Source organism: Penicillium argentinense (assembly GCF_028826775.1).
Source record: "Penicillium argentinense strain IBT 30761 chromosome Unknown utg000003l_segment0_segment0, whole genome shotgun sequence".
Taxonomy (NCBI): Eukaryota; Fungi; Ascomycota; class Eurotiomycetes; order Eurotiales; family Aspergillaceae; genus Penicillium; species Penicillium argentinense.
The window spans coordinates 898531-920316 of NW_026622662.1; the positions used below are offsets into that span (position 1 = coordinate 898531).

Consider the following 21786-nt stretch of genomic DNA (forward strand, 5'->3'; position numbering starts at 1 on the left):
ATCGTCCAGGCACGAGATGCAAAAAAAAAAAAAAACAAAGACGCAACAACGAGGCGGACACAGCAGACCGAAGAGAAGGAGGATATGCCGGAGGCAGGACAGGATAGTGAAGGGGGGAATAAGACGAAGGCGGAAGAGGGGAAGAGGTTCACCAGGGGGAGTGGGTTTGCGGTACTGGCGACTTGGCCGGCTCACCCACCAGCACTCCGACACTCGCTCACGGCCGCGGCGCCGCACAAGACCCAGAGGTACCCAGGACTTGCCGCTGTTCGTGGAGTCCAGAGTTTGGGTGGAGCTGCGCTCAAACACTTGCTGCACCAACTGGCACTGCCGGGCGTATCAGCTTGGCTAGGCTGAGACACGCCGTGTTTCTGCTGGCCCCCCTGTTTGAGGCTGTTGCTGGTCACCTTCCGGCCACGGCGGTTATCAAATCTGACACAGTTCACCGACGGAGTACATATACTGAGTTGACGAGCTGGACTGCGGGGGACGCCAGGCGCGCAGAGGCGATGCCATCCACAGCCCCCAGAATTACCACCACGATAACAAATTACAATCTCCGGGTTCTCCTGTTTGGCCCCCAACCGCCTCCGCGAGTCGAGCCCCAGAAAGACCCTAAACACCGGTCTCATCTGCACACGGGGCTTCTGGGGTCTTGATCGGCAAGGACATGTGCTTCCGATCTGCATTAACTCGGCACCTTCTCCTGCCTTCACACTTGGGCAGCAACTCAGATCACGTTCTATGTCAAACATGGCGCTGCCGGCGCTTATTATCGACTGGGGGAGGCCAGTCGTATTCTCCCCATGCCAGCACACTCCCATGAAGGTGCAGCCCAGAGCAGGACCCAGGCAGATCGTGAACGCGGCATCCACAATCCTTCTGTACACTTCATCCACTCATCCACAGCTCGTCTTCACTCCCCCGCCCGGGTCCCAGGTACATTTACCAGTCTTCCTCGAGAGGGTGGATCGCAGAAGAGGTCGTGCCCTAGGCTAATGCACGGAACCCTCTACCGACCGCAAACTAGGCCCTGTCTGATTCCTCATCCCGGTTCTCTTCTCCCCTGAGCGACACCCATTGGCTCTGGGCCCGCACGTCAATAAATTTAGGGAGAGTTTGGAAAGACGAGTCAAACGCACAGATCAGCTCTGGAGAAGGTCTCCTGTTCTTTGTGGTCTGCTCCGATCCTAACGAAACTAGTGTCGCGACGAGATTGCGACTGCGACCGAGCTTCCCGGACTATTTCAATGGTCTGTCTCGGATGTGGCGCGTGCCTTGATTGTGTCAGGTGCTTGACCAAAGATGAGGTGATCCATGGTGGCCTCATCCCACTGATACCCACAACCAGAGTCCTGGGATTTGTTCTATTTATTGACCGTTCACAGCCAGGGCAATCTGTCATGCTTCTGGATATACTGGCCCCGCTCTGCACGCGGTTTGATGTCTTCCACACGAACCATGATGACATTTTCAATTTTCGATTCAATACATTACAGTTGACTAATATCAATCTTATTTGCGCCGCTCTTTCGTAGAATTTTCTTGGGGTCTCTGAAATACAAACGGTTCTGGAAACGCCACTGGCTGTCGAGCTCAGCCAACAGCATGCATATTTGTCGCATTCCTTGTGCGGAGGGACACAGACTCGATAGGATCCGAGAAAATGACATGCATGCGACAGCTCCTCCCCCTCCCTTCTGCAATTGTTGTGAAGTCGTTCACAAGAGCGTTTCGGGATGATATTCCTCCAACAACCGCATCGAATTTGGCTATCATATCAATTCTTTCATTTTTTGCTAAATTTCTCATACCGTATATAAACTAAAATCCATCACAATGAACGCAAACCTGCCTCGATAAAACGTATGGTCTACAAAGTATCCCAGTGAAGCTCTATCCAGCCGCGTTGGGAAGGCGGTGTGTCCTCTATCGATAACCCACTTTTTTTCTTCGTGGTCGACGATCCAGAAATTCAATCGTGGGCCATCGCAGTGATTTATTGTTGGTTTTAGCAGTCCGCGCAGAGTCCTCGCTGTCACTGCCACGTTGGATTTTGGAAAATCAGCCGCAGAATTTCGATCCCCGACTTCTACCTGCCGAAACCGCCACACGAGCTAAGAAATCGTTCTCGAGCTTCAGTCTCTACTACCCAATCGATTCCCTTCTAAACCACTCCTCCGCGTGCGATATCTCTCGAACATAACCCAAAATGCCATCTTCGGTTCATTCGCAAGAACACGATCAGTCCATGGTGGACGCTGAGCCCGAGATCGACCCTGTCATGCTGGATGAGAAGCGAGTCGTGGTGGTTCGTTTTTTCCCACTGCTCTTGATAATGCATTGCATGGCCCGGGGGGAACTAATATGAATTTTTTTAGTTGCCGGGTTCCTCCGAGACCGCCGCATCGTTCCAGTTTGAAGGAGAGGGCCACACTATGGGAAATGCCTTGCGATACGCCATCATGAAGAAGTGAGTCATGATATTCAAGTGGGTTCATTCCCGTGTAAAGTTCGCTTGCTAACTGATTTGCGACAGCCCCGCCGTTGAATTCTGTGGATACACCATCCCTCACCCCTCTGACGCGAAGATGCACCTCCGCATCCAGACCACCGGTAAGTAGACATCACTCCATGATATTCAAACTCCAAAGGACAATATCTAAAATATCACTCTCAGACTCTACAACTGCCGTCGAGGCTTTGGAGAAAGGCTTCAGCGATCTGATGGACTTGTGCGATGTCGTCTCGGAGAAGTTCACCGCTGCCCGGGACCAATTCAATGAAGAAAGCAGCAATCGCATGCAATCCTGAGCTCTTTCAAGAAAAAACCACTTGCATTCGTATTTCTTACATGGATTTGATGGGCGTTTCGGTTTGAGCTTTAAAAAGGTGTTCTTCTGTTGCCTGTGGCATGATTGGAAGCTGAAGTATATCTTGAACAAATTACATATTCACTGGACCCTTAACCTTTCCTGTATAATTTGATTTGTGCGATCGTCTCAAATTATTGGGAGCTTATGTAGTCAAACATCAATGATTTGGATCCGCTAGTTGTCAATTTGGCTGGCATGGATGACCAAGATCGCTTTGCAGCAATACACCATATCCCGGCATACACGAATGTGGTTGCCACCTCTACGAAGATCGTAGAACTCACAAATTCGGTCGGTCTAGTTTCAGTCCACTGGGAAAATAGATTCGCTCCTCTAGTAAGGGGTGAATGCGTCACTAGTCGAGGGAGCACAGCAAAGCCACGATATCCAGATACTTTCAAAAGATACAGAAAATGCGACGCCTTGGAAAATAAGAATTTGGCGACCTACTCAGACAATATTTACACATCATGTCTTTGTCGGTGGGGCTCCACCGACTATCATGCCATAGCCTGGCTATAAAGCAAAAAGGAAAGGAGGATGGCGGGGTATGGAAAGCAGTCTTTTCAATTGCGACCTTCCAAGAATCCGGAAACAAAGTTGCGGGGTAGCCGGGCGCCGGGGTCCTCCTCTGGTCGGAAGTACTTCATGACGTGCGAAAGCTGCTTCCAGTAGTTAAGGGTTTCCTGCATGGATATCAGTATTGAACCGAGAATAGGACCAGATGGTTGGAGACAATCTATTCATAACATCGCGGGGAATCACAGAGCATTGAAGAGGTATCAAATGAGGCTCTTGACTGCTCAATCTGTTCCACCATCGGTGTTCCCCGCCCATCACAAAGAGATCATGTTACCGGGTGTCTTGACTAACCTGGAACTCGGCGTGGCTCTGGAAGAGAAGCACATCAACAACGGGAAGCTGGCTGACATAGCGGTGCTTCTCAAACTCCTGGCGAATCTTTGTGCGGATGGCGGACACGGGCATGTTCAAAGAGTACATGGTCTGGATCTCGGGGGACTGTATTCAGTTCACTTGTCAGCGTGGCGTTCCAATATACATCTGAATGGCTGATTCAATGCATTAAATTGTATTTTCTGCGTATTTGGGACATCGAATTCCTCAAAGACCGAAGGAAAAACCAGGTATCGGAACAAGGGCAGGGCGGGTAGATGGGGATATCAGGGTGAACTGACCGCGCGCAGCCACTCCCGGTAGGTCTTGAGGACTCGGAACTTGGCATCACCCCAGTTGACGGCTAAAATAAGTAGAGAAACATATTAGCCATACTGCACACCTTGAACCGCTTCAATTGGAGGACACGCCTGGTGGGCGTTCGGAACACCTCGGGGCGATGACGGGGATCCAGGACGTACAGGAACGCGTCCGCTGCGCGAGGAAGGTAGGGTTGATGGTCATTGTGAAGGCTCTGCGTCCACTCGGTCCAAAGATCAAGGCAGGGGAGGAAATTGGAGGTCGCGGGCGAGCTCTGGTGGTGGAGGTTTCGCAGATGAGGTTTGGGTGGGTGGAACCGTGATCCTTTCACCGCCTGCCCAATCCAAAATTTCTTCGCCGTTGGAATCAGCGCTACTTGCCTCTTCTTTTCTCGCATAAATACAATTTCGATAATCTGTGAACGTTGTGAGCAAGGCCTGTACTGGTCTTTTCCCTCGAATCTTTCCGGCTGAACAATCTCGCCGACCCCCGTTTGACATCCGTCTCGTGTCGCAAAATTTGTCTCGGCGTATTTTTCCACCTTACACTATCCGAATTTAATCCTTCGCGCAATTCGATATGGCGCCCACGAAAGGGTCGTCCAAAGGAGCCTCCGCCGGGGGCAGCAATGCTTCCAAGCCTGCCACACTATCGTCCGGCTCACGCGTGAGCAAGTCCAGCAAGGGTGCCAAACGCCCGCCTCCGAAGGAAGTCAAGAACAAGGCGCGCACCGCCCCGGAGAACCTGCAAAAGAAAAAGAAGAGAGTCTACACAGAGGCCGAGCTTGACTTGCCCAAATTGAACGCTATTACTCCTGTCGGTGTGGTCAAGCCTAAGGGCAAGAAGAAGGGCAAGGTTTTTGTGGATGATCAGGTACGTTTACTCGGATTTCACCTGAGCGTGCCCGCTCAACGGCAAATTCTTCTGATACTGATTGGTATTTGTTTTTGCAGGAGGGTATGATGACTATTCTTGCCATGGTGAATGCCGAGAAGGAGGGACAAATCGAGTCCAAGATGATGAAGGCCCGTCAGCTGGAGGAAATTCGGGAGGCCAAGAGAAACGAAGCTGAGGCCCGACAGGCCGAGAGAAAGGGCAAACTCGAAGCTGCCAAGAAGTCTATTCGTCAGGATAAGAAGGGCAAGGGAGGCAAGGGCAAGATTGACGAGAGCAAGACGTCGTCTTCATCGGCGACAAACGGCTCGTCGAAATTATCTGCTAAGGGAAAGCGCAAGAGTGTTTCCTTTGCTTAAACGAGAACAAAAAAGCGGCTATTGTCTATACCATCTTATGTATTTAGACGGGGATCTGGCGTTTTCATTGGGTTATCTTTACATCTCATGTTATCAAACTATTGTGAATAGCACTGTTGGCGAATATCGACACAGCCCTCCCTCGTTTTGCTATGGATATGGACTCTATTAGTAAATGTACGAAAAATATTTTGTGGCTTCGACATTTCGTGTGAAAGGTGCTTCCCAAAACGGGATTATCAAATTTGTTTCCCATCTATAGATGATATAGTCCTAAGCGAAAAGATAAAGCAGGCAGTAACAACGCTACTAGTAGACAAACTTCCTCTTGATCACATCAAAAATAGGCTGATGATAGCGGCCACCCCAGCGAGGCATCCTAGGACCCCCAATTCTGGCTTCAAAGTAGGACCCGAATTATCCCAGAAATCATCCCACTTGTCCTTCACATCATCACCAAAATCATCAACTTTATCAAAGATACTATCGCCATCATCATCGTCGAAGCGACAGCGATCTTCGTCATCATCATCACAGCAACCATATCGCCCATTTCTCTTCCGACATTCTTTGTCCGAAGGGCAGCCACCGGAGAAATCGTTAGGGCAGCAGCTATATGAGTCTGGGAAACAGGCATCTCCGCATTTAATTTGGTCGCTGGCGCAGTCATAATCATCATCGTCCGAGTCCGGTCGTGGCGAACGGGCTAGGACATGTGCAGGGCTCACGCCTCTTTCCACGGGAGTCATGATTGTAATAGTATCCCGACGGAGAATATTGGTGTTGGTATCGAAGGCGATGTTTGGACTGGCAAAGACGGAGAGCGGCGCCAGAAGCAGCGCACCAAAGTAGATAGAGATATGCATCTTGCTGCGTTGCTTTTTTTGAGGTAATTGAGAAAATATGAGATTGCAGTAGATCGTAGTGGAATGGCCAATTCGAGTAGACTGCAAGCAGAGAACTGTATAGATCAATAGAGTTAACTATGAAGATCTGTCTGAGAGCAGTGGCAACACAAAGAACAAACAAACGCTATATATACAGCTTATCATCTATGCCTGATCTCGATGCAGGGTCATCTATGTGTCGGTGGCTTGAGGCTAACACGATGTGGAGAGGCCCGAACAGGCATCACGTTGCGCGGCAGGGCGGAGGACCCTTCGCCAAGCAACCAAGCCACTCGCCAAGAACCAGCGCCAGCGGGCATAGCGAAAGCTGACAGACTGTAGACATGGTTGCTGACCGACACAAGGCAAAGTTCATGTCAGATATCTCACTGCGTCGGGGGCCAAAATAGAAGGCCAGCTCACAGTGGAGTCGATGCTCCGCCCCTTCTTGTTGCTGTTGCCAGTCGAAGTTAATCGATACGCTTTAACTAGATTAAGGTCCATCTGCCGCTCCATATTTATGGCGGTTGGGGCCCGAAATATTCTATTTTATATAATTATTTTGTTTCAGTCATACTCATTGTGAAAATAAAAGGTGCTCAAGGCTGTCTATTGAAAGGCTATAAACTATAAACAGTATTTCTATTACTGATGTATGTGATTGTGTCCCAAATATACGTCCCAAAATAATGTATATGACCCAGAATACCGAATTTATATCCAGATGTAATGGTCAATACGATCCGGTGCGGTCTTGTGGTGATTTCTGAAGCTTTATTACGGAAGATTCATATTCAACTTACGGTTCACGGGATGGAACTCGGGCTTGGGTGCCGTATCAAGGTCTTTGCCAGGGCCCGGATGACTGGCAATACGCCCGGGCAGCTTTTCAGGGTGCTCAACAACCCCAGGGATCTGAGTGTCAATCTCCCGGGCCATTGTGTTCAGAAAGTTGGTTACCTGAAACAGAGTAGCGGTCAGTACTTTAGTAGCAAACGGCCAGATCCGATCACCGAGATAGCAGGGAACTTACCGGCTTGACAAACCATCTTGCGCCCCCAAACTCAAACCATCCAAGGTGGCCGCCCCATGATGTAGTCAACATGACTCCATATGGGGTTTGAGTCATCTCCTGGAATGGCAGCGCATCGCGCGAAGCAATCTATCTTTTGGTTAGCAGAATGCATGAGAATGAAGATGTGTGGACTTACAGGATCATCTTCGGCTTGAACACTGAGGAAGGGAATGCGGATACCGAGCATCGCGTCTGTCGAAGCAGCATCACGGTAGTAGGCGCCTTCGGTGGGATAGCCCCAGGTAGGACATTGCAAAGCGCTATACAGGTTCAAAATGAGTGCGTTGATCTGCAAAAGCCAGGAGAAGTGTTATACTAACCGGTCAAACTCATGCAAGTAATTGATGCGCATGACGGCGTCAACGTCAATGCGAGGGTTTTGTGAAATTGCTTCGACATGTCTGATAATTTGTCAATTCACTCGTTTCTACACAATCAATAACAAATGTGGGCAACTCACGTGTTGAAAAGTCTCTTCATACTAGAGCCCATAGTCTTGCTGTATACTTCCCGGCCTATCCATGTTCGTTGCAGATTGGCTGAGCTGACATCCAGGTTCCAAGGGCTTGCGCAGAGAACGGCCGCCTTCAGTTGACAGGCATCACCCTCCTCTCCAAGATACTGCATGCCACATTAGTCCATTAAATGAGTCCAATGATGTAGTCCAGCTGAGCGGGGGCTTACATTAGCAAGAATATTGGCACCAAGAGAAAATCCAATGCCAAAAAGAGGACGATTGGGGAATGTCTTTCTCAACCATTTCACCGACTGGCGAACATCCCAAGTGGCCCGCGCATTGTACAGCACTCCAGTGCTAATCTTGGTCTGGGCACAGCCTCGGGAGTTGACGACGCATGCTTCCCAGGATCCATCCGCCACAAGAGGAGCAACAATATGGCGCAAGTAAACTTCATGGGAACCACCACTCAAGCCATGAAGAAGAACAAGCATTGGCTTAGTATCATCAGATGGAAGAGCAGCGTCTTCTTCCGGCGAGTAGAATGAGGTACGGGGTGGCAGACCAGATGGCTGTGTGTACTTTCTCGCCTGATCAGTGAGCTCGCCTTCAGGAGGCATCTCATAGGACTGTACGACAAAGTCGATCGCATACCGGCCAGTGAACATGGGGCTGTCGGACTCGAACATCTTGCGCTTATAGTATATCGGGACATTGTCATGTTTCATAGTCGTCCAGGCTGTTTGCAAATGACCGTTAAAAAGAAACGGGTTCAGATTGCAAGTTTCTGGCGTTGCGGCCCGACAGACGTCCACCAGGGAGGTCTGTTCTTTGGGACCGGCCTTGGAGGCTTTCGTCAAAAGAAGGCGATTATCCTTAGCATGATAGAAAGAGATTCGTCCAGTCGGACGAAACCATGAGAGAAGGCCCATGGCAACCAGCCCCGATACGAGGAGCGATATGGGATACGAACTGAGCAGCGCTGACGCAAGTTCCGACATCAGGTGTGTTTCATGCAAGAGATGAAGATGTAAAAGAATATGCTGGGCCAAATGTATGCGATAAATACCATGGGGAAGAGGCAAAAGAAGCAAATTAGAAAATCGCGACCACAGTTGCACCAAAAAATCACTCAATCTTGACCCCCAGCACAAATCGAGAAGAGCCGAGGCTCATCGACAGCTGACTCAGCGGATGCTCTAGGAGTTGGTGCCTCGACACCTGATATTGTTGCCTGGGAGCTTCCCGTCGCGGTCCCACCGAGCCATATTGCCCTTAACCACCACCGCGCCACATCTCATCACCAGACCCATGGATGTGGGAAAGGTTCTCGATGGCCTTCTTCTCCTGCTGGGCGCTTTATTTGGAGTCTTGACAAACCTTGCATCTTATACACTCTCTTTGCTGGGTTTGCTGGTCTCCCCCTTATTATACCTGGCGCATAGCCTGCTCACAGTGGCATTGTTTCCTTTGCGAATTCTAGCAAAATTCGAGGTACTTATATGATATTGGAGCATTCGGTCGTTACACATACTAAACGTTTCTCCAGGCATTTCTGCTTTTCATCACTGCAGCGGTGTTAATAGGAGTGACTGTCGGCCTGTGTCTTCATTTCACAAGCGACGCCTTGTCACAACTACTGCATCTATATTCTCCACCGGAATCCGCCGAGCTTGCTGAAGTTTTGTCCTCGAAGGGCAACCATTACGACTGGGAATCGAAGATGAAAGACGCCCGCTTCATGTCCTCGACAATCCTAGAAGAGGACGAGAGCACCCAGGTCTCAGAATGATGTACATGAACAGGACCTTGCACGGTTCTTAATGAATTCCTACCGTTCGGAAACACTTCAGTCTTTTTTCACTAGCCGTTTGGCTTTTCGATGTCTCGTAATTAAGCGTCAAAGAATTCACCAACTCGATGCTGCTCCAATTCACTTCAGCCTCGTTGAAGCACCAGTTCACGCATACAAGGCTCGACCAACAATCCAAGCGAAAACCGAGGGCTCTTTTCACCATTACATGCCTCTGAAGCGTGTCCAGTGCTTGGAATGTGGGAAGAGAAGCCCTTCCCTGTGCAGCCATCACTTCATAACGCCTGAGATCTGGTTCCATTGCCACTGGAGGAACAGCTCTGCACAGATCTTCCCACCGAAGCCCTCGTTGTACACTGAAACATCCAGTGCGCCATTATTTGCGAAAGGCGGAATAATAATTCCAAGGGGTTGATGGCGAGGCCCAGGCCCTCATTAGCTACAGCACAGCGGATTCATGTCAACAGTCATTACTGACATAGAGGCCAAAGACGGATCTATTCTATTCCTTGGGCCTTTAAAGAGATTAATTAATCACGAAAATTCTGTTCATATACCAGTTGCTTGGCCGACTGGCTCAGCTGTGAATTATAGGATGAAGCTAAAATCCGGATGTTTGTCCACAGAGTCGACAACATCATCCGGAATCTTGCTACTATCTGTGGGCCATGAAGCTTGTTGCGCCTTCTATTTTCCCACCACATCAAAAGCCTCAGGGCCTCAGCCAAAACAGCAGCGAAGAACAGGAGAGCTGCACTTATCGCCATTTTCTTAACATTATACAGACACTCTTCCTTTGGGAGAATCGAGATCCAGCAATCGACCCTGTCTGGTCAATCACACCGAATCACGAGCCCAGCACCTCTTTTAGATGCCAACCCTGATTGTCAGTCACCCAAGTAAAAGCCAAAGCCACAGATGAGAAATGTTGCAAATATCTCACACCGCTGGTCATGACAAGGGCTTGAATCAGATACCAAGCGGCCCCAACAATACTCAAAACACTAAGTAAATGATACCTGTTGTAGAATTTATCCGAGAAGGATGATGCCCCAAGGCAAGGGATGTACGAGAATAGATACGGATGAGGCGAGAGGCCTGCGCTTGGAGGGATGAAAACCGATATCCTCGATAATCGTGGGCAGAAAGCTGGCAATGCTGCAAAGGCAGCCTGAAAAGTATTGTATGACAAAACTCAGACCCACATTTAAACAGAATACAATAACCGCATTGAAATAGTTTTATAGTCATAGAAAGCAGCAAAGACATGCTTCATGCCAAGCTTGCCCTTCTCCGGTCCTCGAGCGAACAGAGTTCGCAAGCGAATAATTTCATTAATTTGCTTGCTCAAGAATCTGCACTCTCTGGGTCCTTTTGGTAGGAGTGCCCAGGCTAGAGGAGCAATCACAACAGTCGGAATACTCTCTAAAAGTCCAACGAGTTAGAAAGGAGTGTTCCTGATCGAGGGGGTCGAAAGGAAATATGATATTGCCTCACCTATAACAAAAAGCAACTTCCAGTTAGCAAGGGATGTATTGCCATGAACAATCCCGTAGGCCAGTGCAGAAGCAAAGCAATTCTCAATTGGCGAAAACGAGATAAACAGCCCGTATCTCAGACCCATCTCAGATTGATGGTAGAAAGAGGAGAGATACAGAGCTATTCCTAGTGCGAATCCAGCTTCGAAGGCTCCCATCAAGCAACGAAGCATTATTAGCCCTGAAGTTGCTAGCGCGGCTTGTAGCTTGCTTGTGGCGCCCCAGCCAGGTACCATTAGGGTTACTCACGTATGGAATAGCCTTTTAATACCACGGGCGGCAAATCCTATAGATGTATTCAACTTACTAGAAGTGACACCACATTCCACAGGAGAATAAACCACTAAAACATGATATAGGAAATGTAATAGGCAGTCAGAAGTCAAGAATACAGATCCGACGTGATGCCCCATTTCTTTCCCATACCTGCTATGTAGGTATTCCCGACATTTCCTCAATCGGTGTATGATAAGTTGTATAGAACACCGAGTTTACCATACGTTAGCAACAGGTTCGTGATGGGCAAGGAGTAAAGGCGTCTGACCAAAGGTACAAAACGTATCAAACCCAGTCCAGTTTGCGGACTGCCTCGACAATCTCTGTATCCGGTAGTAACACGAATCGCCGTCATGATGCCGAAGTGGCCCACGTTGCGGACATGGTTTCCCAGGTACTTTGGCCTTTTTCTGGCTGGATAATCTAAGATGACATCGACTATAAGTACCAGTACATTTTGATCTACAGGATACACCCGAAGGAGCCCCAAATCAAACACAAGCTGTGGGGTATATACATGGTTTGGCTCTTTACCTGAGGGGTTTGATACAGTTACCCACCTTCCTCCCTGACTGTATAATTAGACAATACATTGTATATTTTCTACTTCGCAATAAACGTCTTTCTAATTACCGTGAACCGTGACCCATCTTTTCTCCAGAGTACCTAGTAGTAGATAGAACGTAGCTTCCAAATTATCAAGACCATGGTGGAATGGCATTTCAAAGTGTTACCCCCAAATCCGGCACCATGTTTAGTTAAACTTCCAATTGTATACCAAGAATACTCCCTTGCATGCGAGAATTGTGTATGCTCAATTTATGTAACTCTGTGAAGGTGGTTATTACGCCCGCTTCCAATATACATCATATTCACGTGACCACGCGATATCGAAACACGTGCCGTGATGAATTCCAACAAATGACTCGGCCAACACACTGCACTGGAAAATTTACGAGACCTTGCTGTTCATCCTTCACAGATGTTCGGCCACGCTAAAAAGGCCTGATATATGGTGCCAGTTGAAGCAAGCTGTGTACATCTCCTGTTCCGCCATTCTGATACCCTACTGTCATCTCCTTCCTCGACAGCATCCTCACCAAACTCCAAAGATCTTCTCAAACAGTTCCTACCACCAGGATGCCCCCAGACGATTTGTATGATCCCATGGTCGCAGCCGCGATTAAGGCCTCTCTGGAAGATACCCAGGCACCAACTGGCAGCGCGTCTCAGTCATCACCGCAAGCTCAGAACCTCCAGAGCAGATCATCCGCAAAGCCAGTCGTGGACTTGACCAACGACTCTGACAATGACTCTGACTTACAGGTCGTCTTCCCGAAATCGAACTCCATGGTGGGCTCAGAAACCGATGCCGATGCCTCGGAGGACGATGATGACCTCAAACAAGCCATCGCATTGTCGCTGGATACGAGCACTTCGCCTGTCAACGAGTCCAGAAAATCCCTGCAGGGAACTCCTCAGAATCAGGGTACAAAGTCTGAAAGCTCTCCCCATAACACGGCGTCCGGTCAAGGATTTTTGGGACTTGATCGGAAGCAAATGGAGCAGGAGCGTCTTCTTCGCTTGAATAAGCGCAAAGCCGATAGCCAAGAGACTTCACCCAGTCAGCCTCCTGCAAAGTCTGTCAAGGCTCATGAAATGCCGGGCAGTTCAGCCACGACAGTTTCATCCGCATCCGTTCCAGGTCCGTCATCACGACCTGCAAACCAGCCCACAGTGGACGGTACGGATATCCGCGCCTCGTCACTAGACATTGAGTTTGTGAGTTCCAAAAAAGCCACATCGGATACTCCAATGGCAGATTATTCGAGGCAGCATACATCCATGCCGCAGTCTGTCCCCCGTTCGGGAACGGGCATTCAGTGGGCCCTGGGTACAGTGAAGAAGACTCGACTGTCCAATTCGCCGCGCAAGCCTAACGACATTTCGATCGAAGAGGTATTGCAGCGAGAGGACTTGGAAATTGCAGTGCTCAGTTCGTTTCTCTGGCAATACGAATGGGTCCTTAGCAAGCTGGACACTAATCGGACCTTGATTCGATTTGTTGTACACGCAGAAACTGAACAAGTAAGGAGCCCAGTACTAACTGATTCATCTTGTCGATCTGGCTAATGGGAAACAGCAAATGGAACTCGAAGCAGAATCTGCGGGCATTTCCAACCTCCGCTTCACCTTTCCTTCCCTTGAAGGCCAGATCAGCATCATGCATTCCAAGCTGATGTTACTTTTCCACCCTGGTTATCTTCGCATCGCAGTTCCTACGGCCAACCTCATTGCGGTTGATTGGGGTGTTGGTGATGTGATGGAGAATGTGAGTTTTCATATGCGTCAAGAAATATTTACATACTAACGAAAACAGTCGGTCTTCATCATTGACCTTCCTCAGAAGAGCCAAAAGAATGGCCCCGCAGAAGATATTCACCCACAGTTCTACCATGACCTCGTCTATTTCCTGAAAGCGAGCTCATATCCCCAGACAATCATTGACAAACTGGCCGGCTTTGATTTCAGCGAAACCGCTAGGTACGCATTCGTACATACGATGTAAGTTTTAATTTCGACCGCATCGCTGTCCTCGACAACCAGAGATGTCTTCTAACTGGCTTTTAGTGGCGGAGCTCACCAAGATGAGAAATGGAGGTGGACAGGATATACCGGTCTCGGACGTGCCGTGGCGAACTTGGGTCTCCGAACACAAGCGCCTATCAGTGTTGATTTCATTGTACGCAAACAGTCACAACTTCGCAGAAGCCCAATGCTGACTCAAGATGTCTAGACTTCTTCACTCGGATCACTATCGGAAGACCTTCTAAGGGGCTTTTACTTGGCTTGCAAAGGTAAGTGAATTCTAGCTGTCTATACAAAACATAACTAATTATATCACAGGCGATGATGGAACAACCGATTACCAATTCCGCAATACCAAGCCATCCCTTAGAGCAAAAAGCCCCCTGCAAAACATCAGTCGGGAATGGACAGACCGTTTCCGTGTCTACTTCCCCTCCGCCAGGACAGTCGATGGTGTTGCACGGTCTGTGCATCGACCCGCACGGGATATTGGAGGAACCGTTTGCTTTTCTTCAAAGTATTGGAACGCCCCCAAGATGCCAAGACATGTTTTGAAAGACTGCCAGAGCGAGCGGAATGTCCTCATGCACAACAAGGTTTGAGCCCCTTTGTGGTCTAACTATTGCTGGAAGTGTGATCACTTACTGTCTTTCAGATTGCATTTGTCAAAGTTTCAGAGCCAATTCCTTTCTCGGAGGATACGGAATGCCGAGGATGGGCTTATGTCGGAAGTGCCAACCTCAGTGAATCCGCCTGGTAAGTAAATCAGGCTTTGATATCATGAAATAAACAGCTAATGTTTTCTCAGGGGCCGTCTCGTCAAAGACCGCGTAACAGGAGCACCCAAGCTCAACTGCCGCAACTGGGAATGTGGTGTGCTCATTCCAGTTATCAGCGAAATATCCGCAAGCAAGGCACCCGCTGATAGCCGTTCGGAGACTGACTCTAATAATCTATCGGTCGCGCTTTTCAACGACACTATCCCTGTGCCGATGAAGACCCCAGCTGAGAATCTAGCAGCGGGCCGGGAGCCATGGTTCTTCAGGGACTGAATTCGAGTCCTGCGGCATGTTCTTCGGAACTACTGATTGTGTACGAGAGATGGAGTGTCTTACCGGTTTCTCAAGTGTTTGACATGCTATTGGGAATCACGTTGAGGTCAGTCCGATAGTCAACGGACTGAGGACTGCCGCAAATCCGGAAGTGATATAGAAATTATCCAAATTTTGTTAAGTCTAAATAAGTATGTACTTTTGAGATATATCTTAAATGATTCCAGGCACCATTCGATCCAACCAGTGTGTAAGGAAGAATAAAAGGTAACTATCAGGCATGTAACATACCATGCTCTTTCTCATAACGCACGCTCCATGTAAATGCACATTAGATAGATCATAAATCACCAAAAAGAAATTGTATAACGAAAGAGAGTGGGAAGCAAAGAGGAAATTTCGAAAAGAAGGATGAAGGTGAGACAAGGAGGGTGGAGGAATGGATGATTACTGTTGAGACTCCTTGTTCTTGCCCTTGAAGAGACCCTTGACACCATCAATAGCCATGCCAAAGACACCAAACACATATCCGAGACCAAAGCTCCAGCCGCGAACACGAACGGTGTAGATGAAGAAGTAGACAAGCATCCAGTTGATGATGACAAAGGCCAAGAAGATACCGAAGCATCGCCATTTATCACCGGCATGAACGTTTAGATTGGCCATGTACTCGGAACCATTCTTGTAGGGACAGTACTGGCAGTCCTGTGTGGCCTCGGGGTTGACCAGTCTGCCAACCTGGGCAATATTGTTCACGAAGTTGCCGGCATAAACAGCACAGGTCGATCCAGGGGGCGGGTTGAAGTGAGTCGCCTCTTGAGAAGCGCACTCAATATCCACGGGAGGCAGGACGGAAGAAAGAACACCGCGCAACCACCAGGTAACTGGATTGACGTAGTACATCCAGTACTTCCAGAATACGGGGTAGTCCGCGTAAGGACGGACGATACCGTTGAACAAATTGACCATGACGAAGAAGAAGGGAAGAACGTTCGAGATGACAGTGAAAGAGGGAGCGAAGGCGCAAATCCACTGACCCCAGGAAGCCTGGAAGAGGAAGAAAAGCATCGACATGAGGAAGACGTAGCCGGCAGTCGAGGAGTCGGTGGGCAATCCAACGGGGTAGTACCAGAGCAGCCAGTATACGAGGCTGGTGACGATAGCAGCAGGGATCTCGCAGACAACGTTGGCAGTACAAAAGGCGACCCAACCATAGATACGGGATGGGTATTCACGGGCTTCCCAGAGGGCACGGTTGATGTAGAACTTGGGGACAACCGAGTTCATGATGATGGGTGGGATCAGGATAATGACGAAGACCGAGAACATACGGTCTTGCATACTGGCCACGGTGTTGGGAAGCATGTAGAAGGTGAAGCCGTTGAAAATGCCGATGATGACGCTGACGAAGAGTTTTCCGTAGTAGTAAGAAGGATCACGCCAGTAGTTTAGGAAGAGGCGCTTGGTGAGCATCTCGATCTGAGTGAACGTAGGGGCTGCGAATTCGTGCTGGGAACCACCACTTTCTTCCACAGGCAACTTGCTGCGCTCGGTCTTGATGCGTTCAATCTCAGCCAGCATCTCGCGGTTCTCATCGGAGTTGCGCCATTCTTCATTCCAATCGACTGACTTGCCATTGCTTTGAGTTGCTTTGGCAGCGGTTTCCAGAATGAACTCGGCGACGTTCTTTGAAGGGGGGCAGACGAAACCGCGATCGGCGAAGTATTTAATCACGGCAGAGCCATTCTTACCGACAGGACCAAAGTAGAAGGTGTTACCGCCGGGGTTGAGGGCCAGAATCATGTCGAATTGTTGGATAAGCATAGACGAGGGCTGGTGAATAGTGCAGACGATGGCCTGGCCAGCCTGAGACAGCTTCTTGAGGAAGCGGACGATGGAGAAAGCAGCCTGGCTGTCAAGACCACTGGTGGGCTCGTCAAGGAAGAGCAGAAGGCTGGGCTTGGCTGCCAGTTCAACACCGATAGTGACTCGCTTCTTCTGCTCGACGTTGAGGGAACCGATGATGGCATCCTGGATTTCCTCGAGTTCCAGAAGGTCGATAATCCGGTCGACGTAGGCGATCTTTTCTTGGCGAGGCGTTTCACGGTCCTGACGAAGAATGGCAGAGAATTCAAAGGCTTCACGGATAGTCGAGGTATTGTCGTGCAGATCCATTTGCTCACAAAAACCGGTTCCACGCTGGAAATCAGCGCCCAGAGGGTGGCCATCAACGAGCATGTCGCCCTTGACAACACCCATTTTTTGACGCTGAGCGAGAGTGTTCAGCAAGGTCGTCTTACCAGCACCAGAAGCACCCATCAGGGCAATCATGACACCGGGCTTGGCGTAACCATTGACGTTGTTGAGAAGCTTGCGAGTTCCATTGCCATAGGGGACAGTGTATTCGACATTACACCAGGTGAAGCAGCGCTCACTCGAAGACAGTCGGTTGAAAGCGCCGCTCTCAGAAGAAGACGAGCCTTCGCCGCGGGCAAGGGCAGCATTATCGCTAGAACTGGCGACCTTCTCCTCATCATTCGACTTTCCAGCTTGAGTAGCAATCTGCTTAGTGCGCTTGGACTTCTTGAAGACGAGGGCACCGCCGCCGCCACCAACGAAGGAGAGGAACTCAGCGGCCCAGATAGTGACCAGCAAGTAGAGAACAGTGAAGGCAATGACAACACCAAAGTTGCGCCAGAGGTGACTGCGAGTGAACTCGAAGTTTGCCGTCAGATACTGCGCTCCGTCGACAGTTTTCTCTCCCAACGATGAACCTGTAAGGGCGCAGCCCTGATAGTTGGGATCAACACCAGGGCCCTGAGGAACCAGCTGAGAAGGTGCACACTGCATGACACGACCAGTGAACTCGTTTGACAGCACCGCCTCGTAACTGTACGAGATGGGATTCACATAGAAGAGCCATCCAAACCAGATCGAATCGTGAACCAGAGTCTGCTTGGGAATCACATAACCAACGAAGAGAATCAGCAAGTTCAGAGCAATTCCAGCAAACCGAACAGCGTCATCAATAGTAGGCGAGAGAGCAGCAAACATTCGATAGAGTGACGTGATACAGAAAGTCGTCGTGTACACGAAGAGGAAGTAGATGAAGAACTTGGAAGCCGTGACATCCAATCCAGTCATGAAGTAAACGATAATTGTGAACGGAACAACCATGCAGAAAATAGCCGGGAAATCCACCACCACACGAGCAATGGAGACAGCAGATGGGCGGTAGAAAGCGTAATCCTTGTGTCGAGCCACAATGCCTCGGCCGGTGACGGCGGGCATCAGCTCAGTCAGTTGCAGCCAGCCAAGGAAGAGAATCGAGAAGAAGAGAGCACCGCCTCGGGAGAAGGCGCCGCTGGTATCCATCGATTCACCATAGAACAGAGACGAGACGATCAGACCGTTGGAGATGATAATGAAGTATTTGGTGTAAAGAGAAGTCTTGTCACCCCAGAGCAGCCAGAATTCACGCTTCACGCAAGCCATGACCTGGCGAACCAGCGAAACCGTGTATGGAGACTTCTTGGAGACAGTCTTACTCTTGGACTGCGCGACGGTCTTCTGGAAGCGGCGGGTATCCTCCTGCTCGGTTTCCTCGAGACGCTTCTCGTAGCTGGAGATATCATCCGAGATGTACTTGTAAGACGCGCTGTTTCGGAAGACCTGCTCCAATTCCTCGGCCGTCTTCGGGGTGGAGGCCTCGCGACCAGGCTGGAACTGGCGGGCGTTGGGGTCGCACAACGAAGTGAGGAAGTCAGCAGTGGTGGATTGCTCGGGGCAATCGAAGCCGAGGTCGATGAAGTACTTCCGCGCTTCGTTTGCGGGGCCCTGGTACAACATCCGCCCAGCATCGATGACCATCACCTTGTCCATGAGCTCATAGATACTCTCACCGGCCTGGTAGAGAGTCACCAGAGTGGTGCGCTTGCTGACATCGGTCATAATACGCAACGACTTGGCATAGTCCAGGGCAGTGCTGGCATCCAGACCTCGGGTTGAGTTATCCCAGCAAACGACAGACGACTTGGTGGCCAGAGTCTCGGCGATACTGACACGCTTGCGCTCACCACCAGACACACCACGGACATACTCGTTACCGACGAGAGTGTTCTTGGTGTGGCTGATACCGAACATCTTCAGCAGGGCATCGATGATAATGGGGATGCTGTCGCGGTCATGCTTGCGGGTCTTGTTGGTCAGTGAGAACTTCAGGGTTTGCCAGACGGTGAGCGACGGGAAATGCTGGTCATCCTCCGGGTTATAGTTGACTTCACCACGGAAGTGACGGTTCTGGTCCTTGGCCGATAGGCCACCATAGCTGACCTCACCTTCGACACCAGCAAATGCATCGCGGTCATTGGCAATGGCCTTGAGGAAGGTGGTACATCCCGCACCAGGACGACCCAGAACCAGCATCATCTCACCCTCGCGAACAGCACCATTGAAATCGTGGATCAGGTCGCGGATGGGTGGCTTCTTGCCCACGCGCAGCTGCGGCACAAATCGACAGACGAGGTTATAGAGGTCCGGACCGAATGTACCAACCACGGCATGCGGAAGCGTACGTACAAATGAGGCGCCAGTCTCGATGCCCTTGACGGTCAGATTCTTGAAGACGACGCCAACCTTCTTCGCCGGCTCACCCGCGGTCGTGCGGCGCTCCAAGTGCCCGCCGATCAAGAACTCGCCGAGATCAAAAGCACTATCGATCTCGGTATCGGAAGAGGCCTCATTTATGGCCTTTTCTTCATCACGACGCTGGCTGGCGCGGGACTTGAGGCGGCCGACGCTTTTTGCGGTTGTCGAACGGGTGCGATGCAAGCTCAATCGAGTCAATTCACGGCGCATTTCCTCCAGATCCTCCATGGCGCCATGGCGGGAGACGGGCTCGCCGGCCTGCTTTTCTCCCCAGCGACCTTCAATGCTGCCATGGGAAGAATTGGTCGAAGTTGCGGTCGACGTGGGGTCCACGGGCGCTTCAGTGGCGTTGTCGACATCCTCAGTGGTGCCAGTTTGGAGATCATTGGTATCGTTGGAATAGTTGTTGGTATAGTTGGTCGATTCCTCTCTGTTGGAGGATGATTCGGTATAGTGATACGTCTCAGACACGCTTGACGAATGTTCTGCGTGCGACTGTGACTGCGACTCAACGGCGCGATGGGCGTCCATCTTGCCGGGGTGGGGGACGACTCGCCAGTCTCAAAGAGATATCAGGAGTATATATTGCGCAGGGACTGCGGCAGAGATATGTACAGGGTTTGAACGAAAAGGAAAGTAAAGAGATAAAGAAAAAGGAGCGGAGAGCGAAACAAGTGGTTCGTGAAATCACAGGCGCTCCCAGAATATTAATACTAGGACGACATCATTTTATGCAAACGCCATTAAATCCGGACCCACAAGAGCCAGACTGGATCTGGGCAATGGAGCCCCAATTACGGGCTCGGCGATTGCTCATTATTCGATGAGAACCAGACGAGAGCCACTACCGGAGCTCTGGTGGGGTCCATGACTCAGGGTGAGTCGCAGCAGACGGACGAGATGAGCGGGTCAGACCGCATCAGAAAATTTTCGCCTCGGAGATACGCTACCAGGCGGCGTTTAGCCAATTACCCGTCCGTCAGCATGGCTGACAATTGCATCTGGAGCGGAATCTCAAATTCCTCGCCCTATCGGACACCCGATTGGGTTTAGCGTGCCCCCCTCCCCCCCGAACAAGTAGTAGGGGTCGCTGCTGGAATATATATTCCGTCTGCAGAATCACCACGAGTAATGAACTCCAGGCCCCACTTGGAACGTCTGAACCCGCATGAATCAGCCAAACTCCCGGCGACTTCTGCATGAGATCTCTCCGATTCGACCCTTCGTGGCGGTACACCGCTCCGCATGCGGGCGATTGCTAAGCACCTTCCTGGCTTAGTAAATTACCAAGCATCGCTTAGAGAATCTTGCTAATCGTCGATCGCCAACCCAAAACGAAGTCCCGTCGAGGTAGCCGAATTGGTTGGAGGTTGAAGTAGATCGGGGCAACGCAGAGCCGAGCCGGTCGAACAGCAGCCGAACGCCTGGGCCCGCCCGCCCGGTCGGGACAGGACGATTTAGTCGTAGAGTTGCCGCACTACTGCGGTTGCACCAATGGGCATGATCTAGTTGAGGAAAATGGACAAAAAAGGGTCAGAAGAAATACAAGAAACAATTGCTAGTATCACTTAACAGACGTATCGCTTAGGGCATTCGACAAATACAAGAGAGCTCTGAATCCTTGGTACAGTGTATTCGGTAATTTAACTCATTGCGATTTATATATATCTTGATCGTATCGAGATCTCACACTATAACCCAGTAAACTCGGGAATATGCAATTGCCGAGTCTAACGCAATTTAATATCACCCATCAGGTCCTTCCAAACCGACACGACAAATCAACGTAGACTGAAGTCAATCTGTAAAGATAGCAGTCCTAGCACCCAGGAGAACCGAGAATTTTATCGATCGCTGAGGCGGAGACGATGTTCCATCCCATATCCTAAAACAGTTAGTTGACTATGTAAGATTTGGCGGGGGCAAGTTCAAAAATAGAAGTTTCCGTTTATGCCTAGAATGATAAAACAAGACGAAACCCCTTCTAGAATGTCAGGTCACATAATTGGATAATGCTGGTACAGAATGGATGTGGCGCCTAATGCAAGATGTCTACTATACAAAGCCCTGAGCAGTCAATCCTCAGTACTCAAGGCTTGCGTTTGTTG

At 50.0% G+C, this 21786-nt stretch overlaps 7 protein-coding genes across 7 annotated transcripts, besides 1 other annotated feature; 3 read left to right on the top strand and 4 right to left on the bottom strand.

Annotated features, from left to right (window-relative positions):
- Positions 1-2212: 2212 nt before the first annotated feature.
- N7532_002466 (DNA-directed RNA polymerase core subunit RPC19) lies at positions 2213-2814 on the top strand (the record flags this gene model as incomplete). The annotated part of the gene is made up of 4 exons (XM_056614960.1): positions 2213-2311; positions 2382-2473; positions 2540-2616; positions 2681-2814. 4 exons carry the CDS (start codon positions 2213-2215, stop codon positions 2812-2814), a joined length of 402 nt encoding a protein of 133 aa, XP_056477932.1.
- A 628-nt stretch (positions 2815-3442) lies between these two features.
- Positions 3443-4295, bottom strand: N7532_002467 (NADH dehydrogenase [ubiquinone] 1 alpha subcomplex subunit 6; the record flags this gene model as incomplete). Its single annotated transcript, XM_056614961.1, has 4 exons — positions 3443-3562; positions 3750-3896; positions 4073-4134; positions 4253-4295. The coding sequence occupies 4 exons, from the start codon at positions 4293-4295 to the stop codon at positions 3443-3445; spliced, it is 372 nt and encodes a 123-aa protein (XP_056477933.1).
- A 375-nt stretch (positions 4296-4670) lies between these two features.
- On the top strand, positions 4671-5344 carry loc1 (the record flags this gene model as incomplete). The annotated part of the gene is made up of 2 exons (XM_056614962.1): positions 4671-4964; positions 5045-5344. The coding sequence occupies 2 exons, from the start codon at positions 4671-4673 to the stop codon at positions 5342-5344; spliced, it is 594 nt and encodes a 197-aa protein (XP_056477934.1).
- Positions 5345-5676: 332 nt separating this feature from the next.
- On the bottom strand, positions 5677-6210 carry N7532_002469 (uncharacterized protein; the record flags this gene model as incomplete). The annotated part of the gene is made up of 1 exon (XM_056614963.1): positions 5677-6210. One exon carries the CDS (start codon positions 6208-6210, stop codon positions 5677-5679), a length of 534 nt encoding a protein of 177 aa, XP_056477935.1.
- A 798-nt stretch (positions 6211-7008) lies between these two features.
- On the bottom strand, positions 7009-8764 carry N7532_002470 (putative hydrolase, alpha/beta fold family; the record flags this gene model as incomplete). The annotated part of the gene is made up of 6 exons (XM_056614964.1): positions 7009-7191; positions 7265-7393; positions 7443-7566; positions 7627-7707; positions 7767-7927; positions 7991-8764. The coding sequence occupies 6 exons, from the start codon at positions 8762-8764 to the stop codon at positions 7009-7011; spliced, it is 1452 nt and encodes a 483-aa protein (XP_056477936.1).
- Positions 8765-12530: 3766 nt separating this feature from the next.
- N7532_002471 (uncharacterized protein) lies at positions 12531-15031 on the top strand (the record flags this gene model as incomplete). The annotated part of the gene is made up of 8 exons (XM_056614965.1): positions 12531-13478; positions 13534-13722; positions 13771-13955; positions 14022-14133; positions 14188-14248; positions 14298-14575; positions 14635-14735; positions 14788-15031. The coding sequence occupies 8 exons, from the start codon at positions 12531-12533 to the stop codon at positions 15029-15031; spliced, it is 2118 nt and encodes a 705-aa protein (XP_056477937.1).
- A 447-nt stretch (positions 15032-15478) lies between these two features.
- Positions 15479-20209, bottom strand: atrF (ABC drug exporter AtrF; the record flags this gene model as incomplete). The annotated part of the gene is made up of 1 exon (XM_056614966.1): positions 15479-20209. One exon carries the CDS (start codon positions 20207-20209, stop codon positions 15479-15481), a length of 4731 nt encoding a protein of 1576 aa, XP_056477938.1.
- Positions 20210-21767: 1558 nt separating this feature from the next.
- Positions 21768-21786: part of a sequence feature (Protein overlapping with rRNA (N7532_002473, KAJ5109828.1) was converted to a misc_feature.) that runs on past the window's edge.